The sequence below is a fragment of the Phaethon aethereus genome, assembly GCF_964289735.1.
Source record: "Phaethon aethereus genome assembly, contig: HAP1_SCAFFOLD_550, whole genome shotgun sequence".
NCBI lineage: Eukaryota > Metazoa > Chordata > Aves > Phaethontiformes > Phaethontidae > Phaethon > Phaethon aethereus.
In genome coordinates, this window is record NW_028114218.1 from 10627 (window position 1) to 31539 (window position 20913).

A 20913-nucleotide genomic window follows, 5' to 3' on the forward strand; every position below is an offset into this window, starting at 1 on the left:
TCAGGGACGAGTGCTGGCTTGCACGCGTTGCGCGCCCCGTCGCACCTCGTGGCCCTCCGTGGGCTCCTCGTCCTTTGCCCCGGTGCTGCGGGGGGCAGCGAGGCTTTGGGGTGGTTTGGTCAGAGCCAGGGCTGCTGTGAGGGATCTGGCCGGGAGCCGGGCGGCCGCTGGCCTGCCCGAGCGGCAGATGGTGGCTGCCTGGGGACCCGCCGTCCGTCCCTCCGGGCGATTATTCACCCGTCGCCATGGCGATAGAAAGGTCAGCAAAAAGATCCCGTGTGATTCCCGGGTCGGGTCGGTGGGATTAGGAGCGGCGCGGGAGGGAGGGCTAGGGGGGAGGATGGGGCCCGGCCAGCCCCTCCCCGGCTCACCAGCTGGACTGGCCCCCTCGGGCACCGTCCCCAGAGCCCGGCCAGCTGAGAAGTGACAAATTCTGGGCACCAGTGGGAAATCCCATGGCTGCTGATTTGAGAGCTCAGCCCTCACCCTATGGGTCCCATCCTGCATGGGGGACGCCTGGAGCCGTGTGTGGGGTGAAGGGGCTGGGCTGGCATCGGGGGGGAGCAGAGGAGGGATGGGGCTGTGCTGGAGGCGGCTTGGCTGGTCCTGCATCCTTCCCCCTCTCCTCCTCCTCCTCACAGGGTGTCTCTTTTTGTGAGGTGCCCCTGGCTGACCCGTGTGTGTCCTCTCTCTCTCCAGGCTGTTCCTCTAAGTCGTTCAAGCTGTACTCGCCAAAGGAGCCCCCGAACGGCAACGCCTTCCCCCCCTTCCACCCAGGCACCATGCTGGATCGAGATGTGGGGTGAGCTGGGGCCTGAGGAGGGGTCTGCAAGGTTGGGGGTGCTCTGCAGTCTGCACCCCAGGGTCTCTCTGTCGGGCTCCCCAGCAGCATATGGAGACTGCGGCGCATGGAGTTGAGTTAGTGCAAGGGGAGAGAGGGGATCGGAGCAGACATGAGTGGAACTGGGTAGAGAAAGGGTGATATTTGGGATGGAGTCCCCAGGTCCCCAAGCTCTGCAGGGCCAAGCCTCTTGCCAGGCTAAGCCCCTGGGATGACCAAGGACAGGAAGCATGCCCAGCTCCTGCCAAACAGCCCCTTCTCCAACCTCTGACCTGCCTGGCACCAGTCCCAGCTGCAGAGGAGCCGGGCACGTCTCCGGAGAGCCATGGGCCAGGTCCCGGGCGTGGTGGAGCAGCCACCGGTGTGGGAGCAGAGCCCAGTTTCAGGGGTGCAGGTCACCCCACGGGGCCGTTGTCAGCCCGCACTGTGCATGGGGTCTCGCCTCCAGCAAAGCCGTTCACCTGCTGCGGGAGGTGGGGAAGGGGGAGCTGCGGCGGGCAGGGAGGGAGACCCCCACCAGCGCTGACCTGCCTGCATCTCTTCCTCCCCCCAGACCTACGCCTATGTACCCACCGACGTACCTGGAGCCTGGAATTGGGTAAGTTTTGGGGCTGACGGGGACCCTGCTGGGAGGGAGCTTGTGCCCATGGCGGGGATGCCGCGGCAGGGCTGGCATGCTGCTGGCTGCAGGGGTTTGCAGGGGGTTTGCTTGGACTCTGCCCAGCCCTGGAGGGGCTGTGGGTCCCCCCACTGCGGGCTCGGGACCCCTCCCCGCCCTGTGGCTGCCTCCCCCTCTGACTGCTTGCTCTGCTCTCTGGGCAGGAGGCACACGCCGTACGGGAACCAGACCGACTACCGGATATTTGAGCTCAACAAGCGGCTGCAGAACTGGACAGAGGTGGGGAGCTGGGGGAGGGGGGGCAGCCAGGGGTGGGGGGATGCTCCCAGGTGTGTGGTTTGGGGATGAGCTCCTCTGCACTGCCTGCCCTCGCAAGCTTCCTTGGCTCTAGGAGGAATCCCCTTGGCAGCAGGGTCTTGTCCTGCTGCGCAGGTCCCCGAGCGCCTTGTCCCTCGCTTGGCCATGGGACAGGGCTCATCATCCTCCTCTCCAGAGTGCTCCGCCAGGAGCACAGCGCTCCGTGGGCTGAGCACGTGGCTGCTGTGCCTGGCAGCCGGTGGCTGTCCGTCTGTCTGTCTCCTCTCCCTGTAACCTGGCATCTCTCTGCCATCCCCAGGAATGTGACAATCTGTGGTGGGATGCCTTCACCACAGAGTTCTTTGAGGATGACGCCATGTTAACAATCACTTTCTGCTTGGAGGATGGACCAAAGAGATATAGTGAGTATCAGCCTGAGCCCTCCTTCCCCCAGGCATTGCCTCTCCGGCAGGAGATGTGGCGGTTGCGCTGTGCGGGGGGATGCGGCAGGGTGTCGGAGCTCAGCTGGGACCGGGGGGACCCTCTCCATGTGCAGCCCCAAGGCATGTCTGGGTGAAGCAGGTTTACTGACATTAGTTTCCTCCTTCTCCTGCTCCAGCGATCGGCCGGACTCTGATTCCCCGTTACTTCCGCAGCATCTTTGAAGGGGGGGCCACGGAGCTCTACTACGTGCTCAAGCACCCCAAAGAGTCCTTCCACAACAACTTCGTCTCGCTGGACTGTGACCAGTGCACCATGGTCACCCAGCACGGCAAGCCCATGTTCACCCAGGTACCGGCGGCACCCACGGCTACTCCTGCCCCTCGTGCATTGGTCTGGCATGCCATCGCGGTGGTTGCGGTCTCACGGGGCGAGGGACACCGATTTCCATGGCTTGTTGAGTGCCACAGTCACTCCACATGCCTCAGACAGCCCTGCAGCATCCCCTTTTTGTGGAGATCCCCTGGCCGTTGTGGGCTCGTGGGTTTGTCTCGTGGCGAGTCTCACGGCAGGCAGGGGCGAGCCACCGGGAGGGTGTCCCAGCGTGCGGCAGTGGGTTCCCAGGGGATCCGGGCTGGGGGCAGTGGGGGCAGCCTGTGCCTGACCCTGCGCCCTGCCCAGGTGTGTGTGGAGGGGCGGCTCTACCTGGAGTTCATGTTCGACGACATGATGAGGATAAAGACGTGGCATTTCAGCATCCGCCAGCATCGAGAGCTCATCCCCCGCAGCATCCTTGCCATGCATGTGAGTACCGCCCCGGGAGCCCCCCGGGGCACGAGTGACAGGGCCGCTGAGCTCCTCTCCCTGCTGCGCAGACTGGGGGGACCTCGACCCTGCCCCCCTGCCGCAGGCCAGGGTACGGGAGTGCCGTCCCCAGCCCGATGCAGCTGAGCCGTCTGTCCCTCTCGCTCCTAGGCACAGGACCCCCAGATGCTGGACCAGTTATCCAAGAACATCACCCGCTGTGGGCTCTCAAACTCCACACTCAACTACCTCCGAGTAAGCACGCAGCAAGAGCGGGGGACGCAGCTCTGCTCCCGGGGCGGGGGACCTCGGGTGGTCTTCTGCTCTCAGCTGCCCAACGCCTGGCTGCCCTGGGGCAGGGGGAGGCAGCGGGGCAGGCTCTGCAAGAGGGACCTTGCAGACGGGCTGCAGGGACCCACGGTGCAGTGGGTCTGCTGAAGCCCGCAGGCTCCCGGCGCAGCTTGGGTGGGTGCAGCGCAGACGGCAGCCCGACAGAGGAGCTTTTGCTGGGGCCTGGAGCATTGCGAACTAACCCCACGTCCGTCTGCTCCCTGCAGCTCTGTGTAATCCTAGAACCAATGCAGGAGCTCATGTCACGGCACAAGACCTACAGCCTCAGTCCCCGGGACTGCCTCAAGACTTGCCTCTTCCAGAAGTGGCAGCGGATGGTCGCTCCACCTGGTGAGTCTCACGCTGCCTGCTGCGCTGCCCGCGGGTCCCCGGGGCTGCCTGCTCAGGCCCTGCCCTCGGGGCAGGCTTGTCCCGGCCCCACAGCCTGTCACTGCCCTCCTCTTGTGAGGCTGGGGGCGGTGGGTCGGGCAGCCAGCTTCCTCCTCTGCTGGCCTGCCTCCTCGCTGGGCAGAGCGGGGCAGCCGGCAGGCAGCTGCCTGTGGCAAGCAAAGCAGGGACAGAGATCTGCCCTGCGCCCTCCCCGTCCCCTGCGCGGGGGCACAGTGCGGCTGTGGCGGGGAGGAGGGTGGCGATGCTCCCGCCGGGGAGATGTGGTGCTTGCAGAGAAGGGGGTCTGCAGAGAGGGGCAGGGGGGCACTGGCTCCTTCTCGTCAGGACTGACCACGTCTCCCTCCTCCGCCAGCGGAGCCAGCGCGGCAGCAGCCCAGCAAGCGCCGGAAAAGGAAGATGTCGGGGGGCAGCACCATGAGCTCCGGCGGGGGAAACACCAACAACAGCAACAGCAAGAAGAAGAGCCCGGCCAGCACCTTTGCCCTGTCCAGTCAGGTACCTGTAAGCATCCCGTTTCCATTCTCTCTTCCTCCCCCGGGGTGGAGGGGAGGGCTCCCTGCCCCGGCCCCCGGGAGCGGCTAGGGGAAGACCCCCAGGGACTGCCTGAGCCCCCCGGCACTCTCCGGGTGGCAGAGAGAAGGCGGGGGTGTCCCAGCTGCCTTCCCTGAGCTGCTTTGCTCCCCTGCGAGGGGGTGAGGATGTGCTGCCCCACGCGGTGCCCGAGCCTCGGGTCCTGACGAGGGGATGAGGAGGTGGCCCGGCGGCTGGGGAAAGGGGCTGCGGTGCTGGGGGGCGGGTCTGGCGGCCCAGGCTCCCCCCACCTCGATTATGTTTCGGGACCGTCTCCCCTTTCAGGATGTGATGGTGGTAGGCGAGCCCACGCTGATGGGGGGGGAGTTTGGGGACGAGGACGAGCGGCTCATCACCCGGCTGGAGAACACGCAGTTCGACGCCGCCAACGGCATCGACGACGAGGACAGCTTCAACAACTCGCCGGCGCTGGGGGCCAACAGCCCCTGGAACAGCAAACCGCCCTCCAGCCAGGAGAGCAAGTCAGAGAACCCCACGTCGCAGGCGTCGCAGTAACGGCCCCCCCGCCGCCCCGTGGACTCAGTCCCAACCGATCTACCTGTACATTTGCAACGGAGAGTGACTGGGAAGCGGCGAGGTACTGGGGGCGGATCGGCGCCACGCAGCCGATGGGGTGCACGGCCCGGGGCGCACGCCAGGCGGGCAGCCCCCAGCCCACTCCCCCCGCCGCCTCCCCGCTCCCCCCACGCCTGCCTTCCTGGCGGACCCCAGGGCAGGGGTGGGTTTCCGGGGCCGTAGCTTCGTTATCCCCCCTTCTCCCTCTTCATTCCTGCTTCTTCCCGAGAGAGCTCATCCCCACCCCGATGTGCCCGGCCCCGGCCTGCTGAGGGGAGGAATGAGGAGGGGGGTGTCTGCAGCGGCTGGCGCGACCGGGAAGCCAGCGGCGTGCTGATGCCATGCGTTAGGGTCTGGCACAGCCCAGAGACCCTCCTCCTCCTCCCCGGGTCCTGCGGCTGGTGTTTGCTAGGCAGCCACCTGCAGCGGGGTGGCACATCCCCAAGCCCAACCTGGGGCTGGGGTGGGGGGTGCGGGTGGAAAGCCTTCCCCATGCCGCCGGCTCTGCCACGGAGCCTCCTCTGACCGGGGTCAGATCCTGCTGCGCCGGGGTCGTGTCACGGAGAGGGCCCCGTCACCCTTCCCCGCTCTCCTGCACCCTCCCCTTCCCCTTGCTCCCCAGGGCCGCGGGGGACTCTGTATATAGGAAGTGTGTGTTGGGGGGGCTGGGGGGACACGGAGGACCCGCGGCTCTGCCAGAGCAGCCGGTGCCCTGACTCCCTGCCCGCAGCCCCCGCCTTTCCCCCTGCCCCGCGTGAGCCCACCCAGGGCCCCTTTGCAACCTCTGGTTCCCGGTATCTCCTACTTTTGTCTTTTTTTAAGAAAGAAAAAAAAATAATATTATTAAAATTGTAAGTTTAAAAAAAAGAAAGAAAAAAAAAAATGGGACAAGCCCCCCTCCCCAGCCCCCTCGCCGGTTCCCCCCTCCCTGCCCTGAGCCTTCTCACCCTGTCCTGACTTTTGTACAGGCTTCTTCTCTTGGGAGTCTCGTTTTATATCCAGTTCGGAGAGCTTCAAACCAAGGAGAGACTTTGCAGACTTCCTTTCTAATCCCTCCAGGGGCTGGGGGGGCAGCCCCCCGCCTCCCTCCTCAATGTAAATCTTGTGTGCTGTTGTCCCTGCTCCCCCCTCCTCGGGTTCGTGTACCTCGTGCTTGTACATTTCCGCGCTGTAGACAGTGTGTACGATACTGTTCTTTCAATGTGTTATCACTAGAGCAGGTGCCTCCATTGATGTTAGGGGAAACGATGAGAAAAATAATAATTTTGGGGGTTTTTTTTGGTTTAAAAAAAAAAAAAAGAAAAAAAAAAATCCCTTCCAAGAAGAAGACGGGAGGTGCTGGGGGAGGGCGTTTGTGCTCACCAGCTCACCCCAGCAGCCTCGGTGAGGGGGATTTGGGGGGAGCTGGGGATCAGGGCTGCCCGCGGGCACCCCCCGGCACGGCCCCGAGGTGGGGTTGCAGCGAGTGCTGCCGCGGGGGGGGGGGGTTGTGTGTGCTGCCTGGAGGGGGGTGCGTGCGTGCGTGTGTGCAAGAGTGCGGGTGCAAGAGGTTTGTCTGTCTGTGCGTGTGTAAGGGAGCCTGGGGCAGGCAGGGTGGCCCTGCGGTTTGGGGGAGAGGGGGGGCTGCCCGCCACTCTCCGCCGGCCCCCCCAGCTCCTCGCCGGGCAGCCTGCAGCACACGTCCCACTGCCCTGTGGTGCTGGGGGCTGGCAGGTGTCACGGGGGCTGCCCCTCACGCGGGGGGCTCTGGCTGCAGCAGAGGTGTTGCTTGCAACCTGCGTTTCACCCACATGTGGCTGAGACTGCAGGGGGTAGCCGAGCTGGGGGGGAAAATCTGCCCCCCCCCCTTCTGTAGTCCCTGGGGTCAGACAGGGAGACGGGAGCCCCTTGGCTCAGCCCTGGCCTGATCTCAAGCCCAAAATCCGCGGAGAGATGCCTGCACTGGCTCCTGGGCCCCTCTGCGGGCAGCCTGGGGCCGGAGGGTTCAGCTCCGCAGACCCCCAGCCGCAGGCACGGGGGGTCCCCAGGGCTCCTTTGCAAGGGGGGTCCCACTGTGGGAGCCCGGCATGGGGGAGAGGGGGGCTCAGCTTCGCAATTAAGGTACGATTCTCGCCACTGCGCTGCTGGGCTCCCGCGGAGGGTGTGGAGCCCCTCGCTGCCCCCCCGGGCACACTGTAATGCCTTTTTGTTTCTTTTTTTTTTTTTTTTTTTTTTTCTTCCTCCCCTCCATAGTTTGTGCCATTTATGAGTCATGTATGGTACCAATAAAATGACTTTTCGGTTTGAGGCTGTCCTGAGCGCTGATTTCTGAACATGGGACCTGGTCGATGCGAGCAAGGCAGAGGGGGGTCCCCTTGTGCCCCCGGTGCCCTGGCTTGGGGGAGTGGGTGCAGGGCTCACTGATGCTGGCTCGCCTCAGGCTGCTGGTTCCCAGCCAGGCCCTGGCCGGCTCCCTGCCGTGCTGTGCCGTGGAAAGCAGAAATCCCAGCAAGGACGGGGCACGGGGCTGCTGGGAAACCGCCCTGTCCCTGAGCCAGAACAAACAAGCGGCTCAGAGCCTGCCCTGACACCAAGGTGATGGGCACGTCCCCTGGGGAGCAGCGGGGGTGGCACAGTCCTGCTGTGGGAACAGGGAAGCAGCAGCCGAGTGGTGTGCAGGGAGCCTGGGGGGGCACAGGAGGGGCAGTGACCCACCCCCCTGGGCACCCCCCATCAGTGCCTCCATGGGGGCTGCACTGATCTCCCAGGAGCTAGGGGTCCCCATGCGAGCACTGGGGGCAAGATGCTGGTCCCCAGTTCCCCCGACCAGCTGGCCCCAGAGATGGCATTTTGTTATCTCAGCTGAGCGGGTGGTCCAAGGTCAGATGGGCTCAGCCCCCAGCCATGGGGACAGGGTGGGCTTCAAATGTGAGTGCCTCACTCAGTGCAACCCCCCTGCCCCGGCCAAACGCGCAGGGCAGGGAGGCTGCGGGTAACGCTGGAGCGAGGGCAGGTCTGGCAGGAATGGAGGAGGAGGAGGATGTGGGGAAACGGGGCTGATGCAGCAGAGGGTGGGGGCAGGATGGGCCCACGGCTTCGGAGCAAGGGGACAGGGCTTGGGCTGATGTCTGCACTGAGGGATGTCACTTTGCCATCCTTCCCCTGACGGGGCTGGGGTCCAGGCAGCTGCAGGGCACCTGTGCCGCAGTGGGAGCTCATGGCATGGCGTGGTGGCACCCTGGGCCGAGGTGTCAACACCCTCACTCCTCACCAAGCTCTAGCAGCCTCAGCGGGATGCCCTGGGGTGAAGAGGAGCGATACCCTGGGGGGATGGTGGGGGGGAGGTGGGGGCCATGCCATGGCACAGAAGAGGCAGGACCATCAGCAACCAGCCACCGATGCTCCTGGCGAAATCACCACTCTGTGAAGCATCCCAGGGATGCCCACCTACATTCTGCTCACGTGTGGCTGTGGGGACTGGGCACACATCGATTTGGGGGAGCGCAGCACTTGGGGGCAGCCAGCCCCATGCCCCATGGGGTCCCTGGTGCCCAGCTGCCCCTGGGAGCTGGCAGAGGGTCTTCATGCAATGGTTTGGGTTTGAGGTCTGAGCTGGAAAGCTCAAGGATGCCTGTGAAAGCACCAAATCTCCCTCCCCACATCAGCCCCAGCGTTGTGAGAAACTCGCTGAAGTTTCTGCTTTTTTTTTTTCTCCTTTTTTGATGGAGGGCATCTGTGTCATCCGCTGCCCTGCCCCAGTGCCAGTGCTGAGCCAGAGGGTCCCACACAGTGCCCTGGCACTCACCTGAGCCAGGCCAGGAGGAAACCCTGAGGCAGAACTGCCTTCCTCCCAGTGCCACCTTTGCCCAAGGTCACGGAGGGCAGTGACGCCTGCTTGTGCCGGGGAAAGTTAAGCAGTAACCTGGGAGGTGGTGGCCAGCAAGCTATCGGTGCTTGGGGGGCTGGGGAGCCCGGCCGTGCAAGGGACGTGCGGGTACGGCTCACCCAGGCTCCCCACTGGTGCCCATCCGAAAGCACATGGTGCCATGTGGGGACACGGGGCTGGGGCCAAGGACCATGCTGGGGGCACCAGCTGCACCGGGGAGGGAGGCAGGGAAGTGTGGGGCACGGCTGAGGACTGGCATGGGGGCAAGGTGGGCAGTGGGAGGCTCTGGGTACGGGGGCTGTGGGGGGGTGGGCTGTTGGAGGGGCCAGAGCTGGGTCTCTGTGGGGCAGAGAGGGAGCATCACCTGGGCATGGGGCAGAGAGGCTGGGCACCAAGGGCAGGGGATTCTCCTGGGTGGGATGGGGCAGGAGCAGGGGTCCCTCCGGGACGGAGGCGGAGGGGTCCCTCTCGGCAGAGGCGGGGGCCGGAGCGACCGCACGCCCCGGGCAGGTCCCGGGGGGCCGGGGCGGAAGGGGCGGCCGCGCCCGGCCCTGCCCGCCCCTCCCGGGGCCGCCTGCGCCGTCGCCTCGGTGCCGAGCCGAGCCGGGGAGCTCCCGCCGCCGCCGCCCGCCGGGACGCGACCCCCGGGGCAGCTGCCCCACGCCCACCGGGTGCGTCCGCGGCACAACCGGGAGCGACCGCCGGCCCCCGACCCTGCTCCCGGAGCCCCGGCGGGACCCCGGCGGTGGGGCGGGGGTTAAGGACCATGGGGCGGTGGCAGGGATAGAGCCACGCGTGGCTCCCGCGGCGTGGGAGGCCTCCTCGGCGGGGGGGGGGGATGGAGCTGGGCAGGCGCTGGCAGACCTCCAGCCGTGGAGGAAAAAATCCCGCCTGGGGGTCCCTCAGGCTGTCCCCTGCTTGGGGGGATCGGGGTGCATGTGGCAAACGCCGGGTCTGCTGCAAGGCCCCGTTTGGGAAGGTTTTTTAAGTGCAAGAACTGGTTCTGTGGCTAGAGCTGGTTTGTGCCGAAACTGCGGCCGGGCCAGTGCACCCCATCCTGAAGGGATGCAGCTGGTGCTGGGGTGGAGCAGGCGGGATGGCTGTCCTCGGGATCACCACGCATCGCCCAGCTCCTGGGTCGGGACAGGAGGAAACCAGAAAGGGCACGGGAGCTCTGCGGAGGGCGAGGAGAGGGGTTTCTTCCCCGTGCCGGGTTGGGATGGGTTGGTGGTGACCCTGAGCTGGGTATGGAGAGGTGGCCTGGGGTGGCCAGGTGCCAGGAGGTGGCAGGGGCAGGGTGGGGCGGTGCCGGCATCGCCGCCTTCCCCGGCAAGCAGCTTTTCAGCAATCACAGCTGAAACTTAAACAAACCATAAAGCCTGGGCGCTGGCCCGGTGCGGCTGGGCCCCGCGGCAGACGTGGGCGCGCAGAGGTGCCGGAGGACAGGGTAAGCACTTTATCCCCGCCTCATCCCCCATTGCTCCTCTGGTCCCTCGTGGGCACCTCCTGCCTGGCTCCCCCACCCTGCTGCTCCCTGGACTCCCCATCCCTCCTCGGCGTTCTCCCGCAGCTCTTTCCTTCCGGGCAGGAGCTGGCAGGTGCCTGATTTTTTCTCCCTGCGTTTCCTGCTTGGAGGCAGGGCAGGCTGGGTGGCCCTGCGCCCCAACGACACCGACAGCCCTTCTCTGTGCCCAGGCACCTGCTGGAGCTGCCGCGATGGAGCTGGGGAACGTCTCGCAGCCCACGTACGGCCCCGGCCCCGAGGCACCTGGGAGCAGCACGCCGGGCCTGGTGGGGATGGTGCATGGCTTCCTGCGGCTAGTGCAGCCCAACGCCCTGCCCATAGGTGGGTGCATGGTGGTGGGGGGCTGCTGATGAGGGCGGGTGCTGCTTGGAGCTGAAGGGTCCTGGTTGAGCCTGAGTGCTGCTGCGCTGGTGACTGTCCATCCAACATTTAAATTCTGGGGTACTGGGTTAGGAGGGGTATGGGGGGTGGGAAATGGAGTGGGGTCCCTGAGGACTGCCAGCTGTGTCCTGCACGTGTCCCATCACAACTGTGGGGCAGTCTCAGGTGGGCCCCAGGACAGGCTTTGGTGGCAGTGCCACCTTGCAGAGTCCTGCCCCGTCCTCCCTCCAGGTATCTTCATCCCAGGTCCCGACAAAAGGTGCAGAGCAAACCCTGCGCTGCCCGCTAGTTTGTGGAGCCCCTGCCTGGCTTGCAGCCCTCTGTGCCTGCAGGTGGCAGGGTGTGCTGAGGCAGGACCCGGCTTGGGGCCACCGAAAGCAGCGTGTCCCAGTGCCAGCACCGGCACGGCAGTGCCGCAGGCACCCCTGCGCAGCGCCTTGCTTGCCAGCGCTCGCCCTCCCTCCTTCACCTCCGAGGGGATGTGTCGCTGGCACAGCTCTGCCCCGAAGTGGCTGCAGGTCGGCATGGGTGATGCCAGGACCCTGCAGCTGCTCAATGCCCCCGGGGTGAGTGCTGCCCTCCTGGAGCGGGGGCTTTGCCACTCTGGCTGCTGGTACTTGTGCTTCCTCCTTTGTTGGGCTCAGCCCCCGCTCGCCAGCAAATTGCAGACAAACGTGTGGCTGGCAAAACAAGGCAATGGCTCTGTGGCCTTGTTTGTGTCGCACAGGTACCGGGGTACAATTACACGGCACTGTGTGCCAGCACAGCATGTAATGACACCATGAGGCACAGACAGGGCAAGCCCTGGGGAAGAAAGAGGCAGCGCGGTGGGGGGACTTTGCCCCGGCGCCCGTCCCACGGCTGGGCGGCTGCCTGGGGCTGGGCAGCAGGAGGGCAGCCCACGGGCAGACGAGGTGGTTCGAGGACCATCCTACCCCGAGCCTGCCCCTGGTGCCTGCTGGGGCGAGGACCCCCTTGCTCCATGGACCCCTGCGAGCCTGGGGGCTGACAGCGCTTTTCCAAGGTCCAAAAGGGCTGTGCGACATGATGGCCGGGGAGGGGCAGCTGGAAGGGAGAAACATGCCATGCACTCACAGCCGCTCTGAGCCGCAGTGCTGGAGGTGATGCCCAGTGCTGGGAGCCCCTCTCTGGGGGGAGCCCCCCAGGGCCCAGCACCTGCTCACAGCCCTCTCCGGTCCTTGTCCCCCAGAACTGATCACAGATTTTGGGCAGCACCAGAGTGAGGAGGCCATCAAGGAGCCAGTCCAGGAGGTGAGTGGGCAGCCAGGGCATGGAGCCAGTGGCCCCCGACCACCACGGGCTGGGGGATGCTGGTGGGTGCTGCTCCGAGGCTGAGCTCTGGCTGCTGGGCAGCAGCAAGGGGAGACGTGCAACCCCCTGAGGGGTCCCATCCTGCCCCGTGGGGGTCTGGACAGGGCCCTCAGAGCTGGGGAGCCTTCAGGGGCACCACTGTTATGCTGCCTCTCATTTTTCCTCTCCCAGCTGCTGCTCTATGAACTGGGTTTCCTGATCTGCATGGCCATCGGGCTCCTCTTCATCATCTTCGTGCCCCTGGTGGGATGCTGCTTCTGCTGCTGCCGCTGCTGTGGGAACTGTGGGGGCCGCATGTACCAGAAGCAGGGCCGGCGGATGGGCTGCCGGCGCCGGGCGCTCTGGGCCTCCGTCCTGCTGGTCTCTGCTCTCCTCCTGTGAGTGCGCTGGCCGGGGAGCTCCGGATGGGACCCGAGGGTGGGTGGAAACGCCGGCGCTTGGCGGCCATGCCAGGAAGCTGCCATTGTTTGCAGGAGCAGATCCCAGCACGAAGGGACAAAGGAGAGGAAGCGGCGGCAGTGGGGAGCTGGCCCCGGGGGGCCGCGTGTTGGCGCGGTGCAGACCCCTCCTGACAGCTTCGCCGCAGGGGAATGCGGGCGTGCCAGGCACCGGGCTCCCTGTGCCTCAGTTTCCCGTGTCCCTCCTCCCTGGTCCCTCGGCCGTGTGCAGGGCACTCGCTGGGATGCTCTGGAAAAGGGGCTCAGTGGTGTGCTCCAGACCCTGCAGCCTGGGGTCGGTGCAGGTGAATTTGGAGGGTCCTGAGGGGGAGCGTTGGGACCGGGCTCCCCACGTGCTGACCCTGCCTCCCTTCCCTTGCAGGGCCGGCGATGTCTGCGCCTTCGTCAGCAACACCCGCTTCTCCCAGGCTGTGTGTGGCACCTTCCCCAACATCAACAACACCCTGGACAACGTCCGGACCTACCTGGCCTCCATCCCCCAGGCATGCCTGGCCCCCCTGACCCAGCTGGGGTGCCTGATAGGGGGCAAAGAGCCCCCCTGGGGAAGGGTGACAGTGGGGCTGGAGGTAGGGAAGGGTCCCCACCCATAATGACACCCCATCTTTGTCTCTCCAGCAAATCACTTTTATCATCGACAGCAGCAATATCCCACTGGGCCAGGCCAACCACAGCCTCCAGGGTGAGGGTGTGGGGCAGAGGAGGGGGCTGAGCATCCTGGGGGTGCTTGGGGAGTGGAGGTGGCTGGGGGTGCTGCAGGTGGTTGCTGGTGCTGGCGGCCACTGGGCTGGTTCTCATGGGGGTGTCTAAAGGGAGTGGGTTTGGGGGCTCCTCCAGGCTCCTGCTCTGCTCCAGCTGCTGCTTTTCCCCATTCAGGCTCCTCTCTGAGAGGGTGATGCAAGTGTTGGCGGGGTGGCGGGGTCCCTTCTGCCCACCTTGCCTGGAGGGTGGGTGTGGGATGGGGTCCTGGGGTGGGGGGTCAGTGTTTTTGGCAGCTCCCCTGCAAGCCCTGGGCTGCTTGGAGCAGCCTGGTCCCGCTGATGGGGGTCCCATCACCAACGTCACCTCTCCCGCCTCCACAGACATCGGGCCCGGCCTGGGCGGCATGATCTTCTCGGGCATCAGGAGCAGCACAGACGGGGCCCTGGGGTCCCTCCAGAGCCTCTTGCAAGGTAGCGGCCCCATCCCTGGGGGGCTGGCAGGGCCTTGGAGGGTATTCAGGGGGATGGTGGGGCAGGTGCCTGCCTGGGGGCCTCCAGCAGCTTTGGGTAAAGCCCCCAGGGTGGGGGGTCGATCTGGCTGCTCCATCCCCAGCCTGGGGCATATGCTGGGACTTTGCGAGGGGTGCCTCTGCGTTGCATTTCTGGATGGGTCCCCGAGGCTCAGCAGGGTGAGGATAAGTCCCTGCCATGCTGGCACAATCAAAGCCTCGAGCCCCCGCTGTGTCCCCAGGGATGGAGGTGCTGGCGGCCGCCTTCAGCAGCATCGCTGGCACTCGCTCGCGCCTCGAGGAGCTGCAGAGCAACTACAGCCGGCGGCTGGCCAGCCTGCGGGACGGCCTCAACCAGACCCTGCGGCGCTGCGGCCACCTCTGCGGCAGCGTGTCCCTGGACGGCCTCGCCTTCAGCGCCAACTTCAGCACGGTGCGGAGGGCAGGGCGTGGGGCGAGGGGTCCCCCGCAGCCCCTCTCCCAGCCCCCTGCAGCCCCCTCACCCCAGGCTCTTCCCCGCAGATCCCTGGTGTGGAGCGGCAGCTGGAGGCACTGGGTGATGTGTCTGGCTCCAACATAGCGGCCGATTTAGAGGAGGTGAGGGGTCTCCCTCTGCACCCAGGCACAGGGCTGGGTGCTCCCGGCGCTGCTGGGGCTGTGCAGCGAGGGGGTGGCTTGGGAAGATCTTTCAATTGCTGTCGCTAGCCACCGGCACTGGCACGGTCAGGGCTGGGTGCTGGGGAGAGCCTGGCTGTCCTGTGCCACCGGGACCTGGGGACGGAGGGGATGTGCTGCTCAGCCCTGGGCTGCAGGCAGGGACGTGAGCTGTGTGCTGTGCCCCCCTGCACGCAGGTTAACAGGACGCTGGACACGATCCCTGCCAAGGTGCAAGAGCAGTCCCAGGATGTGGTGACAAGTAAGCAGGGCTTTGTGCCCTGTGTGCCGAATTCCCCCGCTCCCAGGGCTCCATACTCCCTCCTCATCCCACCCCTGCCTGGAGACCTCCCCTGCTGCCGCCCCACTGCCTGCTGCCCTGGCTGTGCCCAAGTTCCCGTGTGCTATCATGTTGATGCCACCCTTGACCAAAGCCACCCCCTTCCCATCCTCTCCCAGTCCCCGCTGCCCCCGGCTCACCTGCCCTGGACGAGCAGGACCTGGGCAGGTTCACTGCACCAACCTGTCCCTGTCCTCTTGCAGAGACCCAGGACCAGCTGGGCCTCATCAGGCAGGAGATAAGGAGCTTGCAGGAGCAGCTGCCACTCCGGGATGTGGAGGAGAATGTCGGGGCTTTTGTGAGCAATGCCACGTTGGTGCTGGAGGAGTACAGGGAGCCGATCATGGCCTTGGATGGGCTCAGGTAGGCGAGGGGCTGCTCTATCCCCCGGCTCCCTTGTGCAGAGGGGCTCAGGCTCTCAATCCTGCAGTTACTGGAGCTGGGGGCTTGCTCGGTGGTGGGTGCAGGGTAGCCAGAGCTGTGCCTTGCAACCACCCATGCCCCTTCTCTCCCAGGCTGCCTGGGGGCTTTTTCCTCCCCGAGAAGGCAGCTGATGGGCACTGCTCGGGGTGCCAGGTCCTGCTGTCTGACTCCTGCTCCTCCTCTTGCCCCAGGTGGAGCGTGTGTGTCCTCCTGTGCTGCATGGTGCTGCTGGTGGTCCTCTGCAATGTTGCTGGGCTGCTGCTGGGGCCCCTGGGGCTGAAGGAAAGTGTCCTGCCCATGCAGCGCAGCAGCCTCTCCAACGCCGGCGGGAACTTCTTCATGGCGTGAGGCTTCTTTGGCAGCCGAGGATGCGTGTGGGAGCGGTGGGACGGGTGGGCAGGGCTGGTCTGGGGATGCTCAAGCTCCTAAATCATCAAATTACTGCAGCTCAGTGGCCTGCCTCATGGCAACCCACCATGCAGCTGGTAAATGTGAGGGTAAAACATGGTGCTGGTGAAAGGTGTTCGAGCGGAGCCCCTTCGCCCTGTGCCGGCAGGGGCCTGGCAGCGTGTGCGTGGTGGCTTGCAAAGGTGGGGGAAGCTGTGCCCGGGTCTGAGCCCCAGGGGACAACCTGTCCGTGCTCTGGGGGCTGAAGGCAGAGCAGAGATGTGCTTGTGGGGACGGTGGTGCTTCCCGACATTGCTGGGGGGCAAGGGCTGTGCAGGCCCCGGGCTTTGCGAGCTGGAGGCAATGCTAGCACCAGTGCCAGGGCACGGGGCCTTGGGTGCTGATGGTGTCTGTCCCGGCAGAGGGGTCGGCTTCAGCTTCATCTTCTCCTGGCTGCTGATGCTGCTGGTGCTGATCACCTTCATGCTGGGGGGAAACATCTACATGCTTGTCTGCGAGTCCTGGCGCAGCCAGCAGCTCCTCCAGGTGAGCTCCCCATAGAGAGACACCCATGCCTGGAGCCACTGCCGCCTTCCTGAGGGCTGCTGGTGGATCAGAGGCAGCGCTGGCCAGTTCGGGATGCTCTTCCAGGTGTCCTGCCCTGCACCTTCCAGGTGTCTAGTTTCTCCATCTCTTCCCTTGCTCTCAGCTCCTGGACACCCCTGGCCTGATCCCTGGCTTCAACTTGTCGGAGCTGCTGGGCCAGGAGGGTGGCACAGCAAACTTCTCGGAGATGTACAGGTGGGTCCCAGCCCCGGCACCACGCCTTTGGGGATGGGCACAGCTGCTCGGCACCCTCCAATGCTCCCTGGGATGGGGCAGTTTGCCCTGCCTGACCTGGCTGCAGGCAGGCACCGATGCCGGGCAAGGAGCGAGGTGTGACTTGCCCACGCGGGTGAGGACGTGCTCCTGGGAGGGGGTGGCCCTTGCCTGTACTGTTTTCAGCCCCGTGCCCCCGCTCCTGCAGGCAGTGTCAGCGAGATGCTGCCCTGTGGCAAACGCTGCACCTGGACCAGAGCGTGTCCCTGGACGAGCTCTTGAACATCAGCCAGGTGAGCGCAGGGGAGCCAGGGTCTGGGCGCAGGGCTGGTGCTGCGGGGGACAGTGAGGGGCCAGCCCCATCACGGCTCCCCTCGCTCCTGCAGTACACAGGGGAGATCTCCACAGCCTTTGAGAAGATGAACATCACCCTGAGCCCCATCTCCTTGCTCAGCCAGAGCCAGAGAGACTTGCTGCTGAACGCCAGCCGGGCCGGGCAGCCCCCCGATTTCACCCCCACCCTGGAGCAGGTGGCCTGTGGGGAGCCTGGTGTTGGGATGGGGGGATCTAGATGTGCATTGAGGGGCTCCACTGCCCCTTCCGCTTTGCTGCTGTGGGAGTCCCACCACAGGCTCCCAGGGTGTCCCTTGCCATCCTTGTCACCCCTTGGGGCAACCGGGCACTTCCTCCACGTCAGAGGCCCTGGCTCCACACTGCCCCACAGGGATGGGGTATGGCCCCCTGGGAGCCCCATTCCCCATTCTCATGGCTGTCTCTGCCTTTTCCAGCTGGATCAGAACGTGACCCAGGGAAGCCTCCTGGATCTGGCCACAGAGCTGGAGCAGCTGGCAGACAAAGCGGTGAGAGACCATGGCAGCCAGGGGCCATGGCCACTCTGTCCCCAAAGCCACTGGCTGTGGGGCCTCCTCTGCAGACCTGCCTGGGTGCTGAGAGGAGGCGAGGCCCCTCACCCTTGCCCAGATCTCTTCTCCAGTCTGGCCCCCCATCAGATCGCTGTGGTGGGGCAGGGACCCCGTGCCGGGGGACACGACTGACTGCAGCTCCTCCAGGGCACAGATGTGAAAGAGGACCTGAAGGCTCATGCTCAAAAGCTGAGGGAGCTGGACAAGGAGATGCAGACGAGCTTCTCTGGGCCGCTGGTGAGTGATGCTGGGATGGGGAAGGTCCTGGGGGCACTGGCTTGGGCTCCCCCATTGCTCGGAGCCTGCTGGCAGGGTCTCAGCTGAGCCATGGGGTCTGCGCTTCTGAGCCCCCCTCTCTCCATCCCCAGCAAAGCCTGAAGGAGGACATCCACTCAGTGCAGAGCGGGGCTGCCCAGCTCGAGGTAGGCTGTAGAAGGGGGCCTCCTGAGCGCACCCCAGTCCGGGGCACCCTGCAGAGCACCCCTGAGGTCCTGCAGTGGAGGTGGTGGGGGCTAACCTGCAGTTGGGGGGGTGGCTCGTGGCTGCTGTGGGACTCCCCAAGCATGTACTGCAAGGGCTGCTCATGGGGCAGAGGGAGGGGGCCCACACCATGGACCCTGCCAGGCACGGGCTCCTTCCACCCGAGGTGCTTGGGCACTACCAGCATGTGACTGCTGGGGCCACCATGGCTCAGAGACACTGCGCCCCGGGGATTGCTGCTGGGTAAGGTGGGGGAGATGTGGGGACCCCACTTCCCTCGTCACGCTGCTGAGAGCACCTTTCACCCCAGGCACAGACAAAAGCTGCACTGGACAAAGCCAGTGAAACCCAGGAGTTCCTGGAGAGGGAGACAGCAAACATCATCAAGAATGTGAGCTTGCCTTGCCCTGCTGCCGGGCCACCCAGGGGGCTGTCACCGCACCCCCACACCAAAACCTCCCTCTGCACAGGGATGCCGAGCAATGTCTGGCTGCTCGTCTTCCCCGGGCATGCCCTGCACCCCTGGGTGCCCTCTCCCCTTATGCACCTCAGGCAAGGGGCTGGGGTGGGGCAGGGCTTGCAGCCCCATTGCTGCTGGGTCGAGGTGGTCTGACAGCCCTGATCCTGAGACGGAGGGGACATGGAGCATGGAGTGGGCTGGGGTGCAGCATCTCCACTCTCTGCTTGCCCCCCGCAGGAGACATGGTCCTTCCTGGAGGAGCTGTTGGACTTCTTTGAGACTTACATCTCCTGGGCTAAAAGCAGTGTGAGTTGAGCTTTCCTTGGTGGGGTGGAGGGAAGGGGAAGATGGGCTGCAGGGTTTTGGGGACACTAACATGTCCTGTCCCCCCCGTGTCCCCAGCTGACGGGAGATGTGGCACGTTGCAAGCCCATAGCTCAGACCCTGGATAACGTGGAGGCCATCACCTGCGACTACATCCTGGACTCTCTGGTGAGTGGGGCAGCAGTGTGTGGGGTAACACATGTGTGTGGGGTGGCAACGAGGTCCCCTTGTCCCTCTCATGCACAGGATGACGGGTACTCATCTCTGTCCTGAGCAAGCAGGACTCAGCATCACCCTGGCAGATTGCTGTGGCTAAGAGCAAAGGCCAGGCTGTGAGAAGGGGTGGATGAGTGGTCTTTGGGGGGACTGGGAGTGGAAGAGGTGCTCTCAGTCACCGTCTGGGCCCTGACGGCTCCCCCTCCACACCCAGAACGCCTTCTGGTTCAGCCTGGGTTGGTGCACCTTCTTCCTGCTGCCCAGCATCATCCTGGCCGTCAGACTCGCCAAGTTTTACCGCCGCATGGACACTGCTGATGTTTACAGGTGAGGAACCACCACCCCATGATCATGCTGGGTCTGGGGTCCCCCCTGCACACTGCAAACTGCCCCTTCATGTGCCCCGTGGCAGCACGTGTGGGCTGGGGGGGGGAACGAGGGAGGTGACTTGGGACCTTCAGCCTCTGAGGATGGAGATGTTTTGGAGAAGAGCCTGGCTCTTCCTGCTCTGCAACTCCACTTTGGGCAGCCGAAGGTGCACGTGACCCCCTCGGAGGAAGGGGCCCAGCTTGCACGGGGGGGCTGCAGCCCCCCGCCTGGCTCGGGGGTCCGCCACCTGACTTGCTCTGCTTTGCACCATTTTTTGTGCTGGGGCCCCCCAAACAGGAACACAGCTGGATGCTGCACAGAATGCAACATGCTGCGCGGTTGGCGTCGTTGCCACGAGGGTGCAGTGCTTGCTCACGCACCCGTGGCCATTGGCACCCTGGGGCGGCCCCCCGGCCCTCTGGGGCCCTTTCCCCCTCTTTCCAGGCCCACTGCCAGCATGGCCACCGATCCCGGAGGGTAGCGAGTGCTTTCCAGTTGATTTCCAACTGCTGAGGGCTACACCTTGGCTCTGAAGTGCCCCCAGTTTGCTGGGGGTTCACCAGCCCCAGCCCCCCACCTGCCACCCCCCTGCTCCAGGGTCACAACAGCCCAGGGAGCCGGGGTTTGCAGCACTCCACCTCCCTGCCTGCCCCACTCCTCCTCGCTCCGTGCCCCGGCTCTCCCAGGACCCATGCTGGCGTTGGATGTGGTACGTGCGGGGCATGGCGCTGAGGCGGGCTGTGCCCTGCCCGCAGCGTGCCGGGGGTCCCCCCGGTGGCCCCGGTGCCTTTCACTTCCCCCTGCAGCCAGCGGCTGAGCTGGCTGGAGACATGGGCTCAGCCTCCCGGGAAACTTGGGGGAACTGAGATCGTGGCACGGGGAGCTGTGTGCCGCTGAGCTGGGGAGCACGCGGCCCCGCTCTGCCCGGGGAAGGAGCAGTGATGCTCTGGGGGCAGCAACGTTTTGGGGGGGGGGCTGTAGGAGCCCATGCTGTGTCTAGATTGGGGAGCTGGGATGGAGGGGACCACAGTACCCTGCAGCCCCGTCGTCCCCCCCCCCCCCCCCCGGGTCCTTGTGTGCCCCAGGGGAGACCTTGTCCCACAGGGAGATGCTGGGCTGTCCTGGGAGGCATCTTCTTGCCCCACTGACACTGTCCCCTCTTTTTTTTCCTCACCTCCAGGAATGAAGCCTTGGAGCTGTAAGTAGCCAGGTCCCTGTGTGGGGCAGCTTCTGTGGGATGAGGGGGGAAAGAGCACAGAGGGAGGTGGCTGAGGAGGGGAACAGGGTGAGTGCAGGCATAGGAGGGCACTGGTACCAGGGGAGGACTGGGAAGGTGGGACCTGTGCAGTGTAGACTGTTCTGGGGTTCCCCCCATCACCTTCCCACACTCCTAAGTTTGGGGGTGCTGCCACTCCCAGCCTCCCCCAAGCTGGTGGGGTGGGTCCCCGTACTCTCTTTCCTGTGGGGCTGAGTGATGGGGTGGGATGACACTTGGCCATCCTAGTGCGTCCTGGGCTGTTCCTTGCTCCCTTCTGTGGCTGGGGGTGACATAGATGACCTTGTTTTTTGCAGGTCATCGACGTTCAATTTCTACAAAATCCCCCGGCCGTCCACGAGGCATTAGCCCCTGTTGCCCACAGCATGGGCATGGAGGAGATGAACACGGCTGCCCATCTGCTGGGTGCTGGGGAGCAGGTTGGGACCCCTCGGCTGAAACTCCTTCCCCAATTCCCGTTATGTGACGAAGCCCCGGTATGTGTGAGGGGGGCTGCCACTTGCACTGCCCCAGGTGGGACTTCACACCCCACAACAGACCCTGTGGGCTCAGGGCAGCTTGTACCATCCATGCCACCACAGCCCG

General features: G+C 65.2%; 2 protein-coding genes across 3 annotated transcripts; both read left to right on the plus strand.

Annotated features, from left to right (window-relative positions):
- Positions 1 to 767: 767 nt before the first annotated feature.
- On the plus strand, positions 768 to 4966 carry LDB1 (LIM domain binding 1; the record flags this gene model as incomplete). Of its 2 annotated transcripts, none has more annotated exons than XM_082015749.1 (10): positions 768 to 802; positions 1395 to 1439; positions 1664 to 1739; positions 2077 to 2179; positions 2377 to 2549; positions 2880 to 3002; positions 3174 to 3257; positions 3560 to 3683; positions 4096 to 4238; positions 4599 to 4966. In XM_082015749.1, 10 exons carry the CDS (start codon positions 783 to 785, stop codon positions 4827 to 4829), a joined length of 1122 nt encoding a protein of 373 aa, XP_081871875.1. In that variant the 3' UTR covers positions 4830 to 4966. The 2 variants fall into 2 exon arrangements, with proteins under 2 accessions (XP_081871875.1, XP_081871874.1); XM_082015748.1 differs by having other exon boundaries at positions 783 to 802; positions 4096 to 4244.
- Positions 4967 to 10470: 5504 nt separating this feature from the next.
- LOC309416174 (prominin-1-A-like) lies at positions 10471 to 20676 on the plus strand (the record flags this gene model as incomplete). Its single annotated transcript, XM_082015750.1, has 24 exons — positions 10471 to 10600; positions 11871 to 11932; positions 12035 to 12369; positions 12812 to 12932; positions 13066 to 13129; positions 13530 to 13619; positions 13900 to 14090; positions 14180 to 14254; positions 14510 to 14573; positions 14855 to 15014; positions 15266 to 15418; positions 15884 to 16007; positions 16171 to 16262; positions 16489 to 16573; positions 16667 to 16810; positions 17069 to 17140; positions 17351 to 17440; positions 17572 to 17625; positions 17994 to 18074; positions 18381 to 18449; positions 18546 to 18635; positions 18898 to 19010; positions 20233 to 20250; positions 20625 to 20676. 24 exons carry the CDS (start codon positions 10471 to 10473, stop codon positions 20674 to 20676), a joined length of 2529 nt encoding a protein of 842 aa, XP_081871876.1.
- Between the last annotated feature and the right edge of the window lie 237 nt (positions 20677 to 20913).